The 19,049-nt window shown below is 38.6% G+C and overlaps 1 protein-coding gene across 6 annotated transcripts in view; it reads right to left on the minus strand.

The window, feature by feature from the left end:
• Positions 1-19,049, minus strand: part of DCDC1 (doublecortin domain containing 1) — a 246,701-nt gene that overhangs the window by 22,948 nt on the left and 204,704 nt on the right. For all 6 annotated transcript variants that reach the window (XR_014516364.1, XM_083462254.1, XM_083462253.1 and 3 more), the window contains exons 24-30: positions 18,257-18,392; positions 14,302-14,452; positions 5,863-6,021; positions 4,442-4,645; positions 3,493-3,607; positions 2,103-2,273; positions 127-312 (exon numbers count right to left, since the gene is read on the minus strand). Coding sequence is in view for 5 of the 6 variants with exons in the window: in XM_083462254.1 (XP_083318380.1) it covers positions 127-312; positions 2,103-2,273; positions 3,493-3,607; positions 4,442-4,645; positions 5,863-6,021; positions 14,302-14,452; positions 18,257-18,392 (1,122 nt within the window). In the remaining variant the exon portion in view is untranslated. The remainder of the gene's footprint in view (positions 1-126; positions 313-2,102; positions 2,274-3,492; positions 3,608-4,441; positions 4,646-5,862; positions 6,022-14,301; positions 14,453-18,256; positions 18,393-19,049) is intronic.

Consider the following 19,049-nt stretch of genomic DNA (forward strand, 5'->3'; position numbering starts at 1 on the left):
TACAGATTGCCAATGTTTCAAAGTAATCTACAAGAGAAGGCTTAACATTGCCAGCTAGTGGATTACACTAAATGCATATATACATGGCAGGAGGTGTCACTGAAAAGCAGGAACACTGTCACTAACCTTGTTAACATCAAGACACTTATAGGGCCAGATGGATAAATGCTTTCCTTCCTCAGAACCAGAGGCACAGGAGAATACAGTACCAGGGAGCAACTTTTTCAGGTCCTTCTTTCCTCTTATGGTCCTTGCACAAGCCAAGCATATCTTTACCTTCTGCTTTCCACACGGTGAAAGAAAATAGTAGCCCTATAAATAAAAATGGTTGAAACCATTTAAAAATGGGGGTTGGGAAGGGCAGAACCCATAATAAAAATCCAGTGATCCAATATGACATTTATTATTCAAAAACTTGTCTACATCCAAAATGTTAAGAAAATACTAAGATGTATTTGTATTAAATACATATAAACAAATACAAATATTTTTCTAACTTTTTGGATACAGACAGCAAGTTTTTGAATAACAGATGTCATATTCACTTTCTTTTTTTTGCCGGGGGGAACAGGTAACATTTCCCTAAAAAGTATATATTTTTATTATAACTTTTTCAAAATGTTGCAGCGTAATATTATTTCTGTTAAAATGGAATCCTTGGTTGTTGTTTTTAAATGCACATTTATAGAACGGATGAGTACCTGGGAGTAAGTCTGAGTGAGCTCAATGAGGCTTATTCCTGGGTAGACATGCGTGTGAATGTATTCTGAAGTAACATAAACGTTTAAAATGCTTGGGCATTTTTTCTTTTCTTTTCAAGTCTTAATGTGGTGCCACAAAGACTGTAATGTCAATGCCAAGCATACCTTTTTGTGGAGGGCGCTCCAAAGATGGGGTGCCACTGTGGAAAAGAAAAGCACTCAGAGAAGGGCCTCAACCAAAGATTTTATGACACAGATAGGCTGATATGAGATGACTCCTGCCTATATTTAGGTCCCAAGACATTTAGGGCTTTGAAGGCCAATTTCACTTGAACTGAACCAGTCATGAAGGTCCCGACAAACCAACTGTAACATGAGATAACAATAAAGTGGCGGGGATCGGTGTGATTCACCCCCCCCCCAAAGTAGAAGCAGGTTTGCAAAGGCTACACCATGGTATGAACTGACAGAAAAGCAGCTTCCATGTTGATGTTTTAGTACCTGAACCACACTATTTGTTAAGATGGATAATCTCCTCATGTTTCCCATAAAATCCATATAATCGCATTGGGGTACTTTGTACCCTTTCACTGATCCCATTCACTTCAATGAGATCTGTGAAGAAGAACTTCCCAATAGCTTCACAAAATGAACATAAAACAATGCAACAACTTCCAGGGGTGTAGCTGTTTTTGCTGCAAGATGCTAACTCAACAAAGAGTCTTGTAGCACATTAAGATTTACACATTTATTATGTCATACGCTTTCATCAAATGCATGAAGTCGTGTCCTGAGTGGCAGGTACGCCACACACTTGTAAGAAGTGAGATCAGAAGGAAAGGAAATGCAGAAAAACCTAGATGGTGATAATTACCTTATTAACAGTGACTACCCACAAGGAACAATAGTTGAAAACGCAAACATTTTGGTATTGGTACGTCAACTGGTGTGCTAAACTAAAGTTCCACTGCACCAATTCAATCCACAATGTGATAACATTGAACGCTCTCAGATTGCCATCTGCATTTAAATTTGTTTGTTCAAGGATGACCACCTTAATATTAGTTACAATATGTTTTGGAGTAGTGAAAAGTCCCCCAACCAGCGTTTCAGTCTCCCTGAAGACAATCAAACTGTCATAATAAATTTATTAGTCTTTATTGTGCCATAAAACAATGTGTTTTCTAAGAGTGTGCATGAGTCACATGATTTTACACTAGCCTGATTCCTGCCTTATCCTTGTTCCTTCTGTTAACCACAGACAACAAGAAGCGGAATATTTGATATCTCTTTCTATTGGGTATTGGTGCACAGATACATCTAGACATGTCTACATAGCCACCCTTTTGATTTAGCGAAGTCAAATTTCTCTAGTCTATACAGAAAACAAAAATTACTTACTGGTTGGTCTATTTTCTCCGTGCTGGCCACAGAAAATGTGCAAATCGAAGAATAATTTGCTGCTGTGATTTCTTGATCCAGGGTTGTACTGTAAAAGGCACTAATAACCTTTGTAGTTTCCATGTAATTCCACCTTTGATTAGCAGCTCCATTTTTACATTCTTTGTGTTTCTGTGAGAACATAAAATAGGCCATCCTGTTTTAAGATTTTTTTTTGCATTCTCTCTCTCCAAACTGGTATTTTTAAAGAAAATGTTTTAAAATATTCAGGTTTATCTGGTAAGATATATACCTTCCCCCTTCTTCTTCTTCTTCTGCTTCTTCTTCAGCATCCTGCTGGTTTTTAACCTTGTTGTACATACAGTTATAATAGCCTTTGCAAGACTTATTCATTGCTAGGTCATTGCCACTAAATAATAAGCATGACATTGGGAAACACCTGCTCCTGACCTCTACAATACAGTTTCCTCCTCTCTCTAGCATTTTTCTTGGTCAATATATATGGGTTAGCTGAAATAAAAGGAAGAGAACTTTGTTTGCCTTTAATAACTACATATAAATCTGGGTGAAGTTCAGCATTTGAAAAGCCTTCTGGACAGGCCAAATTATTGAGACTTCTGCTCCAAGCCATGAAAGCCAGCAGCTGACACTCTTCCTCCAACAGCACACTGTGCCACACAAAATGGTTAACACTGGTTTGGGCAAGGTGTGTGAATCATGTGACCTCATTGCTGTCTTTGCGGTTAACTGCACCCTTCCTGGACAGGGATCACTTGGCCACTATCACATGCATTGGTGACCTCATGTCTGGATTACTGCAATGTATTCTATGTGGGGCTTCCCTTGTAGCTGGTCTGGAGGCTGCAGCTGATGCAGAATGCTGCAGCTTGGGTAATGACTAGTGTTCCTTATCAGAGGTATCACACTAGTGCTGAGGGACCTGCAAGGGCTGCCTATTAGCTACTGAGCCAGTTTTAAGGTTCAGCTGCTTAAATACAAAGCCCTAAATAACTCTGAACCAGGTTACCTAAAAAACTATCTTCTTCTTTGCACACTAAGGGCACTATGTTCACCTAATGAAATCTGTTAAGGTGAATGTTATGGAATACTCTCCCTGTTGAAATGCAGAAGGCCCCATCAGAGTTGCTATTATGTGCCAACACACCTGTTTAGGCAAGCATTCTTCCCTTGAACTGAACTTCTGATGCTATTGTTTTAACCATTTCCAAGTGTGTTAATTATTATGTTTTTAATGTTTCATTGTATATTTTAATTAAGGAAGTTTTAATGTCAGTGTTAATTATAAGTTCATTTTATAGTTGTAAACTACTTAGAAGCCACTTTGACATATAAGCAGTGTAAAACTATAGAAGCACACAAACAGTTTTACCTGAAGGACGACAGGACACCCTTGCATTTCCAGAGGACTCTTTGAATACCCATTGAGTATGCTGGGCATCGATACTGCTAGCACTAATTGTGGGTCCAGCACAAGATGAAATGTCCTAGGAACAGAAAGGTCCGGTGGAAATCAGAAGACAGTTTTTTAAAAAAAGTTTTTTTCATTGCTAAATGTATATCTTACTTTTAGATTCTTCTAAAGATATATTTCTCAGTAATAACACTGAACTGGTTCTACACAAAGCACTGCATGGACATTTTAATGCCACAGAGTGCAGCAGTGAGTCTTAGGTATTGCTCACCCTCATCCCCAGAGTGTGACCTCAAGGGGCTTCATCTTCTGTCTCCAAAGTTCTGTGACAGTGAGGTGAGAAGGAAAGAGTGAGAAGAAAAGGTGGGAGGTGACAAGGAAAGGTTTCTTGTAAAGGACTTGGAAGCTTTGTTGAATTTTGCTAAGTAAATAAATAATTAAAAACAATAAATAGGCACCATCCATGTAACATGGCGCTTTACAAAAAGTTGAGATGACAAGTCCTTGCCCCAAGGGGCTTATAATGTAGAACTTGATGTAAGGGATTCAACAGACAAAGGGAAAGGGTAAAGAAGAATAAAATATTGGGTTATTGCAGTTACACATACTAAGGCTGAGCTATGCACAAGGGTTCACAGAAAGTGTAGCATATTTAAGACTAAAATGCAGGGTCTTTTGTAAACGGAATTTTTAATTTTGGCTGTTTTCTAGCCACTTGTCTAAGATGCTTTCATTTTTGAAAGACCTTCTTAGAAAATGTTAGAACTAGCTGGTGGCTGAAGCTCGCCATATCTGCACTTGAAGAACAAGTGAAAAGGAAAAGTAACCTAGCCTGATTGGAAGTCCCGCTAATAATGCAATTTAATTCTTGTGAAATTCTACCACATTTCCGACAGTGAACGTTCACCTGCTATCCTCTCTCCATATCCAGTGTTGATTGATACTGTCACATTTCTTTTCCAACAAAACCACTTCAGCGCCAGAACGCAGATCAGAATTCTCCACACCTAAAGCAAGATTTCGAAAGCTACAGTTGATAATCTTCCCATTTCTAAATTCAAACTGTTGATGATGAGTTTTCTGCAAATCTTCAGTCAGTTTAGGCTGATGCCTGAAGTAAACAAAAAGACATAGAGCTGCAGAAAAATGCTCTGTAAATATTTCATTGCATAGTAATGGACAAAAAAGAGCAAGGCAAATGGAGTGTGCCAAAACTTTGTTTACTTCTACAACTTGTGCTTTTGACATCTGAATTCAGATACATACCATAATACAAAGAAAGTTGAGCACAGATATTGAGAAATTGGGTAGGTGGAAAGGTGAAATTGTGGAAAGAGAGATCAACTGAAAGTATAGAATGGTCTAGAGGGAGAGCATAGAGGAGCTTATTGATTAAGCCTCATAAAGAGGTTTTCTAGACACCACACAATACTGGAATAGACTTCACCTTTATCTATGATGTATTGTGCTTCTCTGTGCTTACTTGAAAATTTGGAAATAAGATTAACTGAAATACAGCCCAGCAAGTCACTTCAGTCTGACTTCATTTTTAAAGTCACAGAGAGAAAACAGAATACAAATGATATGTCACTGTGAGCTGGCAACGGAATAATGAAGAGCCTTCAAATTAGTTTGTAAAATATTTCAAAACATTTTGACTCTTCCTTTTAGACAATTAAAGAGTTTTTTAATGCAATTTTGCTTTTAACCCAACTTTCTTGTTCCTTTTTTCCTTCCCACCAAGTTTATATTCAACAAACTTCTTTCTCTTCTGTAGGGTCAGCATTCTTAGGTAACATTTGTATGACTTTCAGAGCCTGGGTACTAGCAGAGCTGTTAGGGGACTATGAAATGACTGTTGTGAACCTAAGATTCAAGGGTGCAGCCCCAGTTATTCCCCATCCACTGGGGGAGGAAGAGGGGAGTGGGGGGAGTGCACTGCCCCCAGCAGCGCAATCCTGGTGGGGTGCCATAGCAGCTGCCCCCCCCCGCCCGAGCTGGGCAACACACCCCTGCGGGCAGTGCACCACGCCCCCAGGACGTGCGCCACGCCCCTGCGGGCAGTGCGCCACACCCTCAGGAAGCATGCCAGCCACGCCCCACCTGCTCTCCACCACCACCACCCCGGTGCAGGAGCATGAAGCTCTGCCACTGCCTCCATCCCAAATTATAAGAGGGACGTGATTACCATTTCTGCAAATTTCTAATTCCACAAAGTATGGAAAGAGATTAGGGTGGATAGCAAGTGATTTTACAGAATGGTGGTGGCCCAAACTGCTAGATTCTATCCTAAAAAACAATTTAGGAAATATAAATATATGACCTGACCTGTATTTTTTATATAACTCTGCATCTTCAAAGAACAGTTCATCTTTATCTTTCTGAAGGCTGCAGTCCTCATCAAAATCATAGAGATTTTGTTGCCAAGCATATTTCATGGGTGTATAAGATGCATCTGCTTTAAGATGAGATTTTGCATGTGAAGTCCTGAAAAAAAATATAAAATTCAATATGAAATTTGAAGCACTGGTGATTGTCAACAGTTTAAATTTCTCATAAAAAGTTAAGTCATTAGTTAAAACTAAGGATTATTAAGAGATTAACAGCTGAAACAGTCAATGGCAGTTAAACTGTGTGCAGAATTGCAATCTAAATGATTCAGATTGTAGTTTTACATTTCTTAAGATTGCGTACTCACCAATGTTTCCTCATCCAACCTTACAGTTCACACTACTACAAGACTTCGGGGTTATGTGGGAAGCATATAAACCAACACTTTACTTTATCACTGTGTGGATATTACTTCTACCTTATGGGAAGAAGAAAAATGGGGGAGCACCAAAAATAGAGGGAGGGAGGAAGAAGACTGCACTCAAACAGGTGCTAGGTCTATAGTTTCTTGAGGTAATCCCATGTACAACCAACAAAGGAAGGTATAAACAACGAAGTCTTGAAATTGCTCAAAAAATAACACATTTATTATGGTACAATCTTTTGTAGACTATAATTCAGCTCATTAGATGCATGAAGAGTTATCCTCAGTTGACAGGCTTATATTACTTGGGTGTAGGTGGAGGAACTGGGTTGTAAATAGTGAGGTCAAATGCCACTGAAATGCCACTCTGAGTCATTCAAAATGAAAGTCTGAGTCATTCAGTTAAGTTATGCAAATTGAATACAGTGGTCATTCACATTAATAATGCATCTGGAAGTTTCTTTCAGTTATAGTCTTGTAGACTAGTATCTCTTGTAAGAGACAACACAAGTTACCACTCTAGGAACAGTGCTCCTCAAGGAACATTTCATAGTTTCATGCACTGGACTTAGCAGCTATGTTAGTCACTAGCTGGTGGCTTGGAGGAATCATAACCAGACTTCAGCCATTTTATGAAAAGAACTATTGTTCACAAAGTGCTGAATGTTGCACCCAGCAAGAGTCATGTAACATCAATTTTCCAGAACCTGCACTGCTGCTTACCGTGCATGTGTGACTTTCAGCTGGTAACCTACCAAGAAACATCTGAAGCTCATACAGAAAGAGGAACTATCTATTGCCTGGTCTATAAAAGCAGTCCATTGCTTTTATACTGGACAGTGGAGTCAAACAGAGAAAGAACCTAGGCTATTGCCACTGCTAACAGTGATCACCACTATAAAAAAACTGTTAAGAGAAGGTCTCCTCCTGAAGGTCAAATAGCTCCCCACCTTTCTCAAGCTACAAATAGGGTTGAGGATTTTGAGAGACCATTTGCACACAGCTCTAATATCTCTGCTCTTCTTTTGTTTGTTCCATCGACACTGCCATTAGGGTCAAAACCCATGGGGTTGGTTTTTTTTTTGCTATCCAGCGCATCAGCACAGAGGATTTATAGTTTTATAATTGTAGTCAGTAAATTCCAGTCAAGTCCAGGATGATCAGATTTTTTTTTAAAGCAAATATTACATAATAAATGGTCCAACATAATATCAGCATGCCTAATGGAAAAGTCAGTAAATTAGAATTACAATTAGAAGTAAAAAAATAAATAAACTGAAGTACTTTTGAAAGTTCATCAACATTTTAAGATGAATTTCTCCTCCTACATACATTTTTTTGTACATAATATTGTCTTTTAGACGCATTTTTGCAAAGCAGCTCTCCGCAATATAAACATTTAACCAATTTAAGCATTTTTCATGCCTTTTTGTGCACATCACTTGGCTGGAAAACTCTTCAGCAAAATTCGGATAGTGCACATTTTGGTTCACATGTTGATTTGGCAAGTGAGAATTAGTTACATTCCCCTTTAAATGTAAATCAAATTAAATTTCTCCCTCATCCCTAATGCAAGGCCGTGAAAAGCTACCCATCTACAGAATCCAGTTTTTCTCTCAGGAAGTGAAACATTTGAACCAGCAACAGAAAACGGCTTAGGCCAATGCTAAGCACTAAACTGAAAAATGGTCTACAAGACTTTCTGCAAACTTTCTCTAAAGAAATATTTACTCTTTCAACTTATGAACTTTGAAATAGACAACACACAAGCAGAGCTGTCAACTTGCAGTTTATGGGGGCTCTTATAAATTGCCAATAAGAACATATTTTGCAGGTTCAAACACATACCATTTCTCATTAAGAAAGTTATTTGTTTGAGGATAGAGAGGGATCAGGAAGAAAGCTACACAGCATAATGGCAGGAGGTAAATGAAATATGAAGCAGGGTAAAAGGTGGACTTTATAGCAGGGTAGCTGACCTCTGGTCCTGCAGTCATGTTGGACTCCAGCTCCTACAGTCCACATGATCAAAAATCAAGGATGGCAAGAGATATAGTCTAATATCTGCTATATACAGAAGAGAAGAGTTTGGATTTGATATCCCGCCTTTCACTCCCCTTCAGGAGCCTCAAAGCAGCTAACATTCTCCTTTCCCTTCCTCCCCCACAACAAACACTCTGTGAGGTGAGTGGGGCTGAGAGACTTCAGAGAAGTGTGACTGGCCCAAAGTCACCCAGCAGCTGCATGTGGAGGAGCAGAGACGTGAACCCAGTTCACCAGATTACAAGTCTACCGCTCTTAACCACTACACCACACTGGCTCTCAAAAGTTCATTTTAATTGTTTAATTAGTGTATTATTTCCCTTATTTTTTAGGAATTCCACTTATTCTCTGAGCTGTTCAAATGATTTTATATGTCTCCTCCACACACAATTGAACATTTTCTTACATGGGAAACAAGGCACTCTGAGGCAAGGTGAAGTGACTGTCTTAGGTGGCAGGTTCCACAGGGACAGCAGATCACAATAGAAATATTTATTACCCCCTTGTTCCTGATGTAGATCTAATTCCTAATTTAGAACTAATTTGCAGCCAGTGCAACCTGGCCTCTAAATACTTCACCAGCTGAAGTTTCTGAACTGTCTTCAGAGACAGCTCCATGTATAACACATTGCATAGACTTTCCTTGCCAAGATAGGGGCACAGTTGGGCCACCAACCAAAGATGATGGAAGTTACTCCGTGCCAAGGAATGTAACCCCATCAAGAGCAGGCAACCTCCCATTTATCCAGTTTAGAGAACCACCCACTAACAGTGCCTCAGTCTAATCTGGATTGGGCTTCAGTTTATTGGCTCTCATTCAGTTTTACCGAGGCAAGAATTAACAGATCTTATATGTCTGCTTCCTACAAAAATTCTAACCTGTCTAAATGAGAGTCTGTTAGGGTCCCACGGTATCCTGTTTCAGAGAGTGTAATGACCTGAACATGCCCTTATATATATGCCCTGGAGAAATATGCCCCATAATTGTGTTTCTTTTCTTTTTCCCCCCATAATTTTTTTATTAATTTTCAAACATTTATACAGTTTTCCAAAATACAACAAATTACTTCTTATTTGTTTTTGAACTTCCCTCAGCGTCTCTGGCAATCATCCGTATTCATAACTGAAATTACACATTCCTCCTTTCGTGTTGCCATTACACTTCCCTTCTCCCACTGTTTACTGCTGACAATACTTCTTCGTTTTTACAGTGCCTCTTGAAATCCCGCTAGCGTTGTATTCACACCACATATGTTTTTCAGATAATCTACAAACTTTCCCCAGTCTTCGATGAACTTTTGGTCTTTGGTATATCTAATTTTCCCAGTTAATTTATCCAATTCCGCATAGTCTGTCAATTTCAGTCTCCATTCCTCTATCGTCGGTATTTCCTCTTGTTTCCATTTCTGGGCAATCAGGATTCTGGCTGCCGTTACCGCATATTGAAAGAGTTTACACTCTTTTCTTCTTATATCCTTTCCTACCATCCCTAATAATTGAACATAATTGTGTTTCTAGACCATTTCCTATGAGTTTTACATGCATGAAGCCAGTGCATACGAAGACATGAAATATATATTATTATTAGCCTTTTGGAACATGAATACTTCCCCACTGATACCGCAAGCACTGACATGATTTTAGTATCACCCTACAGGACAACAGTAACAGCTACTTTATGATTTCTATGATTTATTCCTAATATTGACAGCTTTTCTATATTTCAGAAAACAACAGTGCCACCTATTGCTTGAATGAGCAAATGCATTTGTTTTTATACAGCCAATTTCATATGGATACTGTTTCCTGCTTCTGTCCTCTTTCCTTAGGACTGTACACAGACAATAGTTTTTCAGGTTCTTGATAGTGGGAGGGGCTCTTTTTAAAGTGGATTATAGTGGCCTCCAGTAAGCCTTGAATGGATGTTGGTTTATTTTAAAATACGATGCCCTTAAGAATAAGTAATTAAAATGAGAGGAAATGAACTCCAGGTGAAGTTAAGCACTTTTAAGGTCCATCAAGCTAGATTCCAATGTATGTGAGTGCATACATGGAATTGGACTTTCCAGCCACTTTCTCCTTGCTGCAGACCATATGTCCTTCATCAAGCTGCTCCCGAGAGTCAGGGAATCCTCAGGAATGACATGGGATGTGACATAGATGGCTGCAATTGGGAGGGTAGTAATGACAGACTTCTTCTAATGCAAGCAAGAGCCCCCCTGGATCTAATCTATTGATTTTAAGTCTATTTCCTGTAACTTGAGCCCATCAGATCAAGTCCTGCCCTCTTCGGCAGAAGAAAACCAAATCTTTGACCTCTTCTAAGTAAAAGCCCATCAGGCCGCTGAAGAATGGTATCACCGCCTCCCATAACAACCTCATTTTTTTCTTTTCCAAACTTAAATACAGCCAGTTCTTCCAACCTTTACTCATATGATGTTTTCCATATCTTTGAAAATCTTTGTTGTTCTCCGAACTGTTCCAGTTTGTGAATAACCTTCATAAAGTGAAGCACCCAGAACTGGACACAGAACTTCAAAACTTAAAATAGTTCTATTACTTTGGGTGATTTGGAAATTATTGGTTGGATCCAGACTTGGCCTTCAAGAAACAAAAGGTTTTTTCTTTCCACAGACTGATGTTCAGCTGCAGCCTTTCCAAAAACCTTTGCAATTTATTAACCCCCCCCCCCATGCTATACTTCTGCATTTGGTTGTTGTTGTTTTTTCTTCACCTAAAAGCAGAACTTTGCATTTTTCTCCAGTTAAACTTCATTTTGTTAATTTTGGGTAAGTGTCCTATTCCAGCAAAGCCATTTTGAATTTTATTCCTATTTCTGAAGGGTTCAACCTTTTTGTCATTTGCAGATTTGAGAATCATAGAATCATAGAATCATAGAGTTGGAATAGACCACAAGGGCCATCGAGTCCAACCCCCTGCCAAGCAGGAAACACCATCAGAGCACTCCTGACATATGGTTGTCAAGCCTCTGCTTAAAGACCTCCAAAGTAGGAGACTCCACCACTCTCCTTGGCAGCAAATTCCACTGTCGAACAGCTCTTACTGTCAGGAAGTTCTTCCTAATGTTTAGGTGGAATCTTCTTTCTTGTAGTTTGGATCCATTGCTCCGTGTCCGCTTCTCTGGAGCAGCAGGAAACAACCTTTCTCCCTCCTCTATATGACATCCTTTTATATATTTGAACATGGCTATCATATCACCCCTTAACCTCCTCTTCTCCAGGCCAAACATACCCAGCTCCCTTAGCCGTTCCTCATAAGGCATCGTTTCCAGGCCTTTGACCATTTTGGTTGCCCTCCTCTGGACACGTTCCAGTTTGTCAGTGTCCTTCTTGAACTGTGGTGCCCAGAACTGGACACAGTACTCCAGGTGAGGTCTGACCAGAGCAGAATACAGTGGCACTATTACTTCCCTTGATCTAGATGCTATACTCCTATTGAAAAATAACCCCTTTGGGTTCGGTCAGTCAGCCAGTTACAAATCCACTGAGTGGTAGCATAGTCAAGACCGCATTTTACCAGCTTCTTTACAAGAATATCATGGGGCACCTTGTCAAATGCCTTGCTGAAATCAAGGTAGGCTACATCCACTGCGTTCCCTTCATCTACCAGGCTTGTAATTCTGTCAAAAAACGAGATCAGGTTAGTCTGACATGACTTATTTTTCAGAAATCCATGCTGACTATTGGTGATGACAGCATTCCTTTCTAGGTGCTCACAGACTGTTTGCTTAATGATCTGCTCCAGAATCTTCCCTGGTATTGATGTCAGACTGACTGGGCGATAATTATTTGGGTCCTCTCTTTTCCCCTTTTTGAAAATAGGGACAACATTTGCCCTCCTCCAGTCTGCCGGGACTTCGCCTGTTCTCCAGGAATTCTCAAAGATGACTGCCAGGGATTCTGAGATCACATCTGCCAGTTCTTTTAATACTCTTGGATGCAGTTCATCTGGCCCTGGAGACTTGAATACATCTAAACTAGCCAAGTATTCTTGTACTATCTCCTTAGTTATTCTGGGCTGTGTTTCCTTTGCTGAATCATTTGCTCCAAATTCTTCAGGTCGGGCATTGTTTTCTTTATCGGAGAAGACTGAGGCAAAGAAGGCATTGAGGAGTTCAGCCCTTTCTGTGTCCCCTGTTTGCATTTCACCATCTTCTCCTCTGAGTGACCCCACTGTTTCTTTGTTCTTCCTTTTGCTACGGACATACCCATAAAAGCCTTTTTGTTGCTTTTAACCTCTCTAGCAAGCCTGAGTTCATTCTGTGCTTTAGCTTTTCTGACTTTGTGTCTACATGTGCTGGCTATTTGTTTGAATTCCTCTTTGGTGGTTTCCCCCCTTTTACATTTTTTGTACACATCCTTTTTTAATCTTAACTCAGTTAAAAGTTCTTTAGATAGCCACCCTGGCTTCTTTAGGCACCTTCCATGTTTCCATCTCATTGGTATTGCCTGACGTTGTGCTTTTACTATCTCCCTCTTAACAAACTCCCAGCCATCATGAACTCCCTTTCCTTTTAGTATTACTGTCCATGGGATCTCACCCAGCACTTCCCTAAGTTTTATGAAGTCGGCTTTCTTAAAGTCAAGAAATTGAGTCCTAGTATGCTTGGCTGCTCCTTTCCGCTGTATAGTAAACTTCAGAAGAGCATGATCACTCGCGCCTAATGATCCTTCCACTTCTACCCCACTAACCAGGTCATCAACATTGGTTAGGACCAGATCTAAAATGGCTGTTCCTCGTGTTGCTTCTCCCACTTTCTGGACAATGAAGTTGTCTGCAAGGCCAGTGAGGAATCTGTTTGACCTTATGCTCTTGGCTGAGTTTGACATCCAACAAATATCCGGGTAATTGAAGTCCTCCATTACTACTATCTCCCTTCCTTGCTTGGCCATCTGTTCCAGAAAGGCATCATCTATGTCCTCCGTTTGGCTTGGGGATCTATAGTAAACTCCCACAATGAGGTCTCTGTTATTCTTCTCTCCCTTAATTTTGACCCAAATGCTCTCACTTTGGCTTTGAGGTTCTAAATCTTGGATCTCTTCGCAGGTATACACATCCCTGACATATAACGCCACTCCTCCTCCTTTCTTGTCTGGTCTGTTTCTCTGAAATAGATTGTATCCCTCCATTATTACATTCCAATTGTGGGACCTATCCCACCAGGTTTCAGTGATGCCTATTATGTCATATTTAATATGCTGTACCAAGAGCTCAAGCTCATCTTGTTTATTTCCCATGCTTTGCGCATTAGTGTACAGACACTGAAGTCCATTAATCATTCCCCCGTGTCTCTTATTTAAGGATTTTTTCCTCCCAGCACTAGGTCTGCGTGCTGTTTGCTCCATTTGGCCTATGACATTTGGATGATCATCTTCATCAATTGATAGACTCCTACCTTCAGGAGCACTGTCTCCCTCCCCCACATTAGTCAGTTTAAAGCCCTCCTGATGAGGTTTCTGAGATTTTTGGCAAAAACATTCTTCCCAACCATTGTGAGGTGCAGCCCATCGCTTGCCAGAAGTCTTCAAGAAACTGCAGTCCGTGATCTAAGAATCCAAACCGTTCCTGTTTATACCATTTGCGAAGCCAGCTGTTCACTTCCACTATTTTTCCCTCTCTCCCTGGGAGAAGGATTTCCTGTGCCATTTTATCTAAGTTAACTATCTGTCTATCTGTCTGTCTATCTATCTATCTATCTATCTATCTATCTATCTATCTATCTTGTTCCCCATTCATCATCCTAAGTAGGAGAAACAATTAAAATGTCTTCAAATTGTAAGCAGAAAAGAATATTATTAATTAAATTCATATATGGCCCTCCATCTGAAGAATACATAAAAAACTAAATGGAAATTATTCCTGCCCTAATAGCTGCATCCTAAACATTCCACAAATGAATTTTTTTGTTTTGGATTACCTACTGTGTTTTATCATTTAGGATTACTTACAGACATTCATCCACATTGTATTCTACTTTTTCAGTAGCTTCTTTTTCTTGCAGCTCTTCTACAACCTTCTTCTCTTCAAATTCTACTGTAGCTCTTTCAACAGATAGTTTCGCCCCAGCAACAATGTCATTCTTGACTTCTAAAGCAAGATCTAGAGAAATGTATGCAAGAATGCTTGGCCTTAATTAAGTTACAGAAGAGGTTTCTTATTTACGATGAAAATTCTTACAAGGCAGCTGTTGTTGCATAAAGGAATACTTTCCTTTGATTTTCGGTAATATCATTTGTAATTAAGCCTAAAAGGAAAGCCTCCGGTTTTTTACTGAAATATATTTTAAACATCTTTTTGAGTTCTTCATAGATTTCATTCCAGAATTGTTTAATAGGTCAGCATTCCCACCACATGTGAAACATTGTTCCTATTTCTTTTTTACATCTCCAACAGGTATTTGATTTTAATTTGTAAATTTTAGCCAATTTTACCAGAGTTAAGTACCATTGGTACACGATTTTAATATAATTTTATCTTATTGTATGACATGCCGTGAATTTAATATCTTTCCATAATTTCTCCCATTGTTCCAGCCGAATTACATATCCTATATCACATGCCCATTTAATCATAACTTATTTTACTTCTTCATCCTTTAATTCCCTTTCTAATAATAAATTATACATTTTAGATATATTCTTTTTTGAGTTTTGTAATAATCCTTTTTGTAATTTTGATTCTTCTTTTTCAAATCCAATTACTTTATTCTGGTTGAATATTTGTGCAATTTGGTGATATTGTAGCCATGTGGTACAGTATTGGGTCACCTCTTCGTATGGTCTTAGTTTTAATTGGCCCTGTTCTTCCTTTAGGAGCTGCTGGTATGTTGCCATTCTTCATATAGTATTTTTCTTTTTAACCGAAATTACTTCTAGCGGTGAGACCCACCATGGGGTTTTCGGTTCTAACAACCTTCTATGTCTCACCCAGACCTTGTATAATGCATTTCTAATTACGTGGCTTAGAAATTCTTTATGTACTGCCACTTTGTTATAAATTAGATAGGCATGCCAACCATATCTGTTGTTCCATCCCTCCAAATCCAAAATGTCACTGTTATCCAATTTGATCCAATCCTTGATCCAAGTAAAGCATGCCGCATCGTAATATAGTCTCAGGTCTGGGAGTCCAAAACCTCCCCGCTCTTTTATGTCGGTTAATAATTTATGTTTGATCCGTGGCTTTTTGCCTTGCCATATAAACTTAGTTAGGTCCATTTTCCATTTTTTAAAACAACCATCTTTACCTATTATAGGAATCATTTGGAAAAGGAACAGAAGTTTTGGTAAGATATTCATTTTAATAGCTGAAATTCTACCCCAGAGTGTTAAATTCAATCTTGTCCAAGTTTCCATTTCTCTTTTTATTTCTTCCCAATTTTTTTATAATTATCTTCAAACAAATTTATATTTTTCATTGTTATTTGTATTCCTAAATATTTCACTTTTTTTACAATTTGCAATCCAAATTTTTCTACCAGGTCCTTTTTCTCTTGATCTCCCATGTTTTTTACCATTAGTTTCGTTTTTTCTTTATTCAAAGCAAAACCTGATAGCCTTCCAAAGTTTCCCATTTTTTCTAGAGCCTTTGCTATGCTTTCCTTTGGATTTTCCACCATTAAGACTAGATCATCTGCAAATGCCCTTATTTTGTATATTTTCTCTCCTAGGGATATTCCATTTATTTCTTGATCCAATCTGATTTCTTGATTTAATATTTCCAAAACCAAAATGAATAATAAAGGTGAGAGTGGGCACCCTTGTCTGGTGCCCTTCTGTATTTTAAAATAATTAGTTGTGTCATTATTTATTATTATATTTGCTTCTTGTTGTTCATAAATTGCTTTTAGCCCTCTTGTAATTTGGTCTCCCATGTCCATCTGGTCTAATAATATTTTTAGAAATTTCCATGATACTTTGTCAAACGCCTTTTCCGCGTCCACGAAAACAAAGGCTACCTTCTTACTCGGTTTCATGTCTAAATATTTGATCATATCAATCACTGTTCTTATATTCTCACTCATTTTCCTGCCCGGCAAGAACCCTGCCTGCTCTTTATTTATACAATCCTGCAAAACTGTCTTTAATCTTGTTGCCAATATTTGTGCATAGATCTTGTAATCATTATTTAGTAATGATATTGGTCTATAATTGGTTATAAACTTAAGCTTATAGCAAAAAACTGGAAAGGGAGAAAAATTCCATCAGTGAAAGATTGGCAAATTAAATTTTGTGAATACATAAATCTGGCAAGCCTCACAGCAAACATAAGGGGACAATTGGACCAGAAATTATTAAAAGAATGGGGTTGTGCTAAAGAGTATATGAAAAAACATTGTTCTGGAGGAGGTATGTTGGTATGTAATGAATGATGCTTTACAGGGTTAAAGAAAAAGAAAAATGGTGTTAAAAAAAAGTACAAAGGTAGAGGTAATCTAATTAGACACAACAATATAGTAAGAGTAAATTTTTTGAGGTCTTAGAACAAAGGAAGGAAGTCAATACGTGTTTATGTACGTAACGATATGGTTTTTTTCTGTAGATGTGTGCTTTTTCGTTTATGTTTAGTTTAGTTTTGTTTCCTTTGTGTGTTTTTTTCCTTTTCCTTTTTTTTTTGTATGTTCCTTTTTTTTGTATAGTATTATTTTGGATTCAATGTTTGTAATTTTTGTTATGATTCTGCATTGAAAATAAAAAAATTAAAAAAGAAGAAAGAAAATTCTTACAAGGTGAGCTCTAGTGTTCATGATTATGGAGGTCCATGAAGACAGATTTCCAGCATAGTCTCTTCAGCAGAGAATGACTAAACACAATGCTTTACCTCCATATGCACTCCTATTTCTTTTTGTTATTATGCTGCAAACGTGGTTTGAATTCTCCAAACCAATTCAGCATCCTACGCCTGGCATATAGGACAAAGTCACTATGCTCTGCCCTTTGTAATTTTAGTCCCTCCATTCATTCAGAAGTACTAGCTGTAAGAACGGCATCAGTTATGCCAGCTTCAGAATACAGCTGATATTACACACTTCATGACAGTTTCCAAACTGGAACTTTGTAGTTATGTGCTATCATATACAAGCTGGACTGAGCCGAAGGGGGAATTGTTCTACTGTCAGGTACAAAACCCATTGTTTTGGGAACAGTAACATAACAGTAAATTTAAAAAATGTGGTTATGAAATAACCACAGTGGGACTATTCCTGCCAAAGTTAAGCACTTTTGGGTTCAATATTGCAAATTTAAACTTAACTAACAGAGCAATCAGCCACAACCACCTCAAACTTTTTCCAGGGATTGGATTGTGCTGAGACATATCTTCTTAGCTCTGCTGGCTGAGCTGACCTCCCACTGCTGCCACAAGCATCACTCTGTTGGAACAAACATTCCCCTTCTGCCCACTGAATGTGCAGGTGAGCAGGAGGCCTACAGGTGCTATCTCCACCAGCAGAATCCAGAGGAAAGCTTTTCCAAAGGTGGGAGACAGCAGCGCTGAGGCAGTCCCGGATCCTCTGGTTCTCAAGCTGGTCTCGCAGGCCTGATCTGGACCCTATAGCTGCACCAGCTTGGGATTAGGCCAAATGGTCTGCTCGCCTCCCTACTCAGCTACCAAGAATAGAAGATGTGTGACTGGAATGTAATTGAAAATAATAAGATTTTGGAACACAGAAATAAAGAAAACCAGAAAGCCATCAAAACTAGCACATGGGGGCCCACTTTAATTAAATTATATAATTTGGTATTTGAATGATTGGCATTAATAATTGTATTATAAATTGGCAATGTTATAATGAGGCTATTGGAATGTCATTGAAAACTAATAAAATTTTATCTACACATTATTTTGATTCACATCTATTAAGTGTACATTTTGCAAAAATAGCATAGACAGCAATCTGCTCACTTGTTGTGTTTCGCATGGCACAGTAGGCACGAATAGCAGTTATATCAGATGCTAAATTACTAAGCTGGAGGCGTTTCTTCTGCTGAGTCATAGTCCAGTATGGATTAATCCATTGCTCTCCACAGGAAACATAAATCTGTTCCAAAATAATAATAATAATTTATAATAATAATAATAATAATAATAATAATAATAATAATAATAATGTATTATTTGTACCCCATTCATCTGACTGGGCTGCCCCAGACACTCTGGGTGGCCTCCAGCACACACAAAAACATAGTCAAACCTTAAAGCTTAAAAAGCTTTCCCATACAGGGCTGCCTTCAGACATTTCCTAAATGTTACAGAATTACTCCTTAACATCTGATGGGAGGGCATTCCACAGGGTGGGCACCACTACCAAGAAGGCCCTCTGCCTGGTTCCCTGTAGCTTCATTTCGCACAGTTGTAAACCTTAGTTACAGGTTGTGGTTTATCTGGAGCAAGACAAACCACAAGCCTGGGTTTGGATGACAGCAAACCATGGCTTTGCTCACAGCAGCAGGAGGACTGCTTTGTTCTTCCAGACGGACACATCTAAACAACAACAGCAACAAATGGTTCAGCATAGCATTCCATGTGAACCACGTCAAAACCAAAATATTTTGGTACTTTGGTTTTATTATTATTATTTAGAAAATGCTTTATGAGCTAGATTTGTATTTTAAACATTTTGTAGGCTGCTTTGCGAAGGACTTTTTAAAAAATGGAATATGAATTTCTTAAATAAAATCTCTTTAAAATAAAAAAA

Source organism: Podarcis liolepis (assembly GCF_965112155.1).
Source record: "Podarcis liolepis genome assembly, chromosome: 1".
Classification (NCBI taxonomy): Eukaryota; Metazoa; Chordata; class Lepidosauria; order Squamata; family Lacertidae; genus Podarcis; species Podarcis liolepis.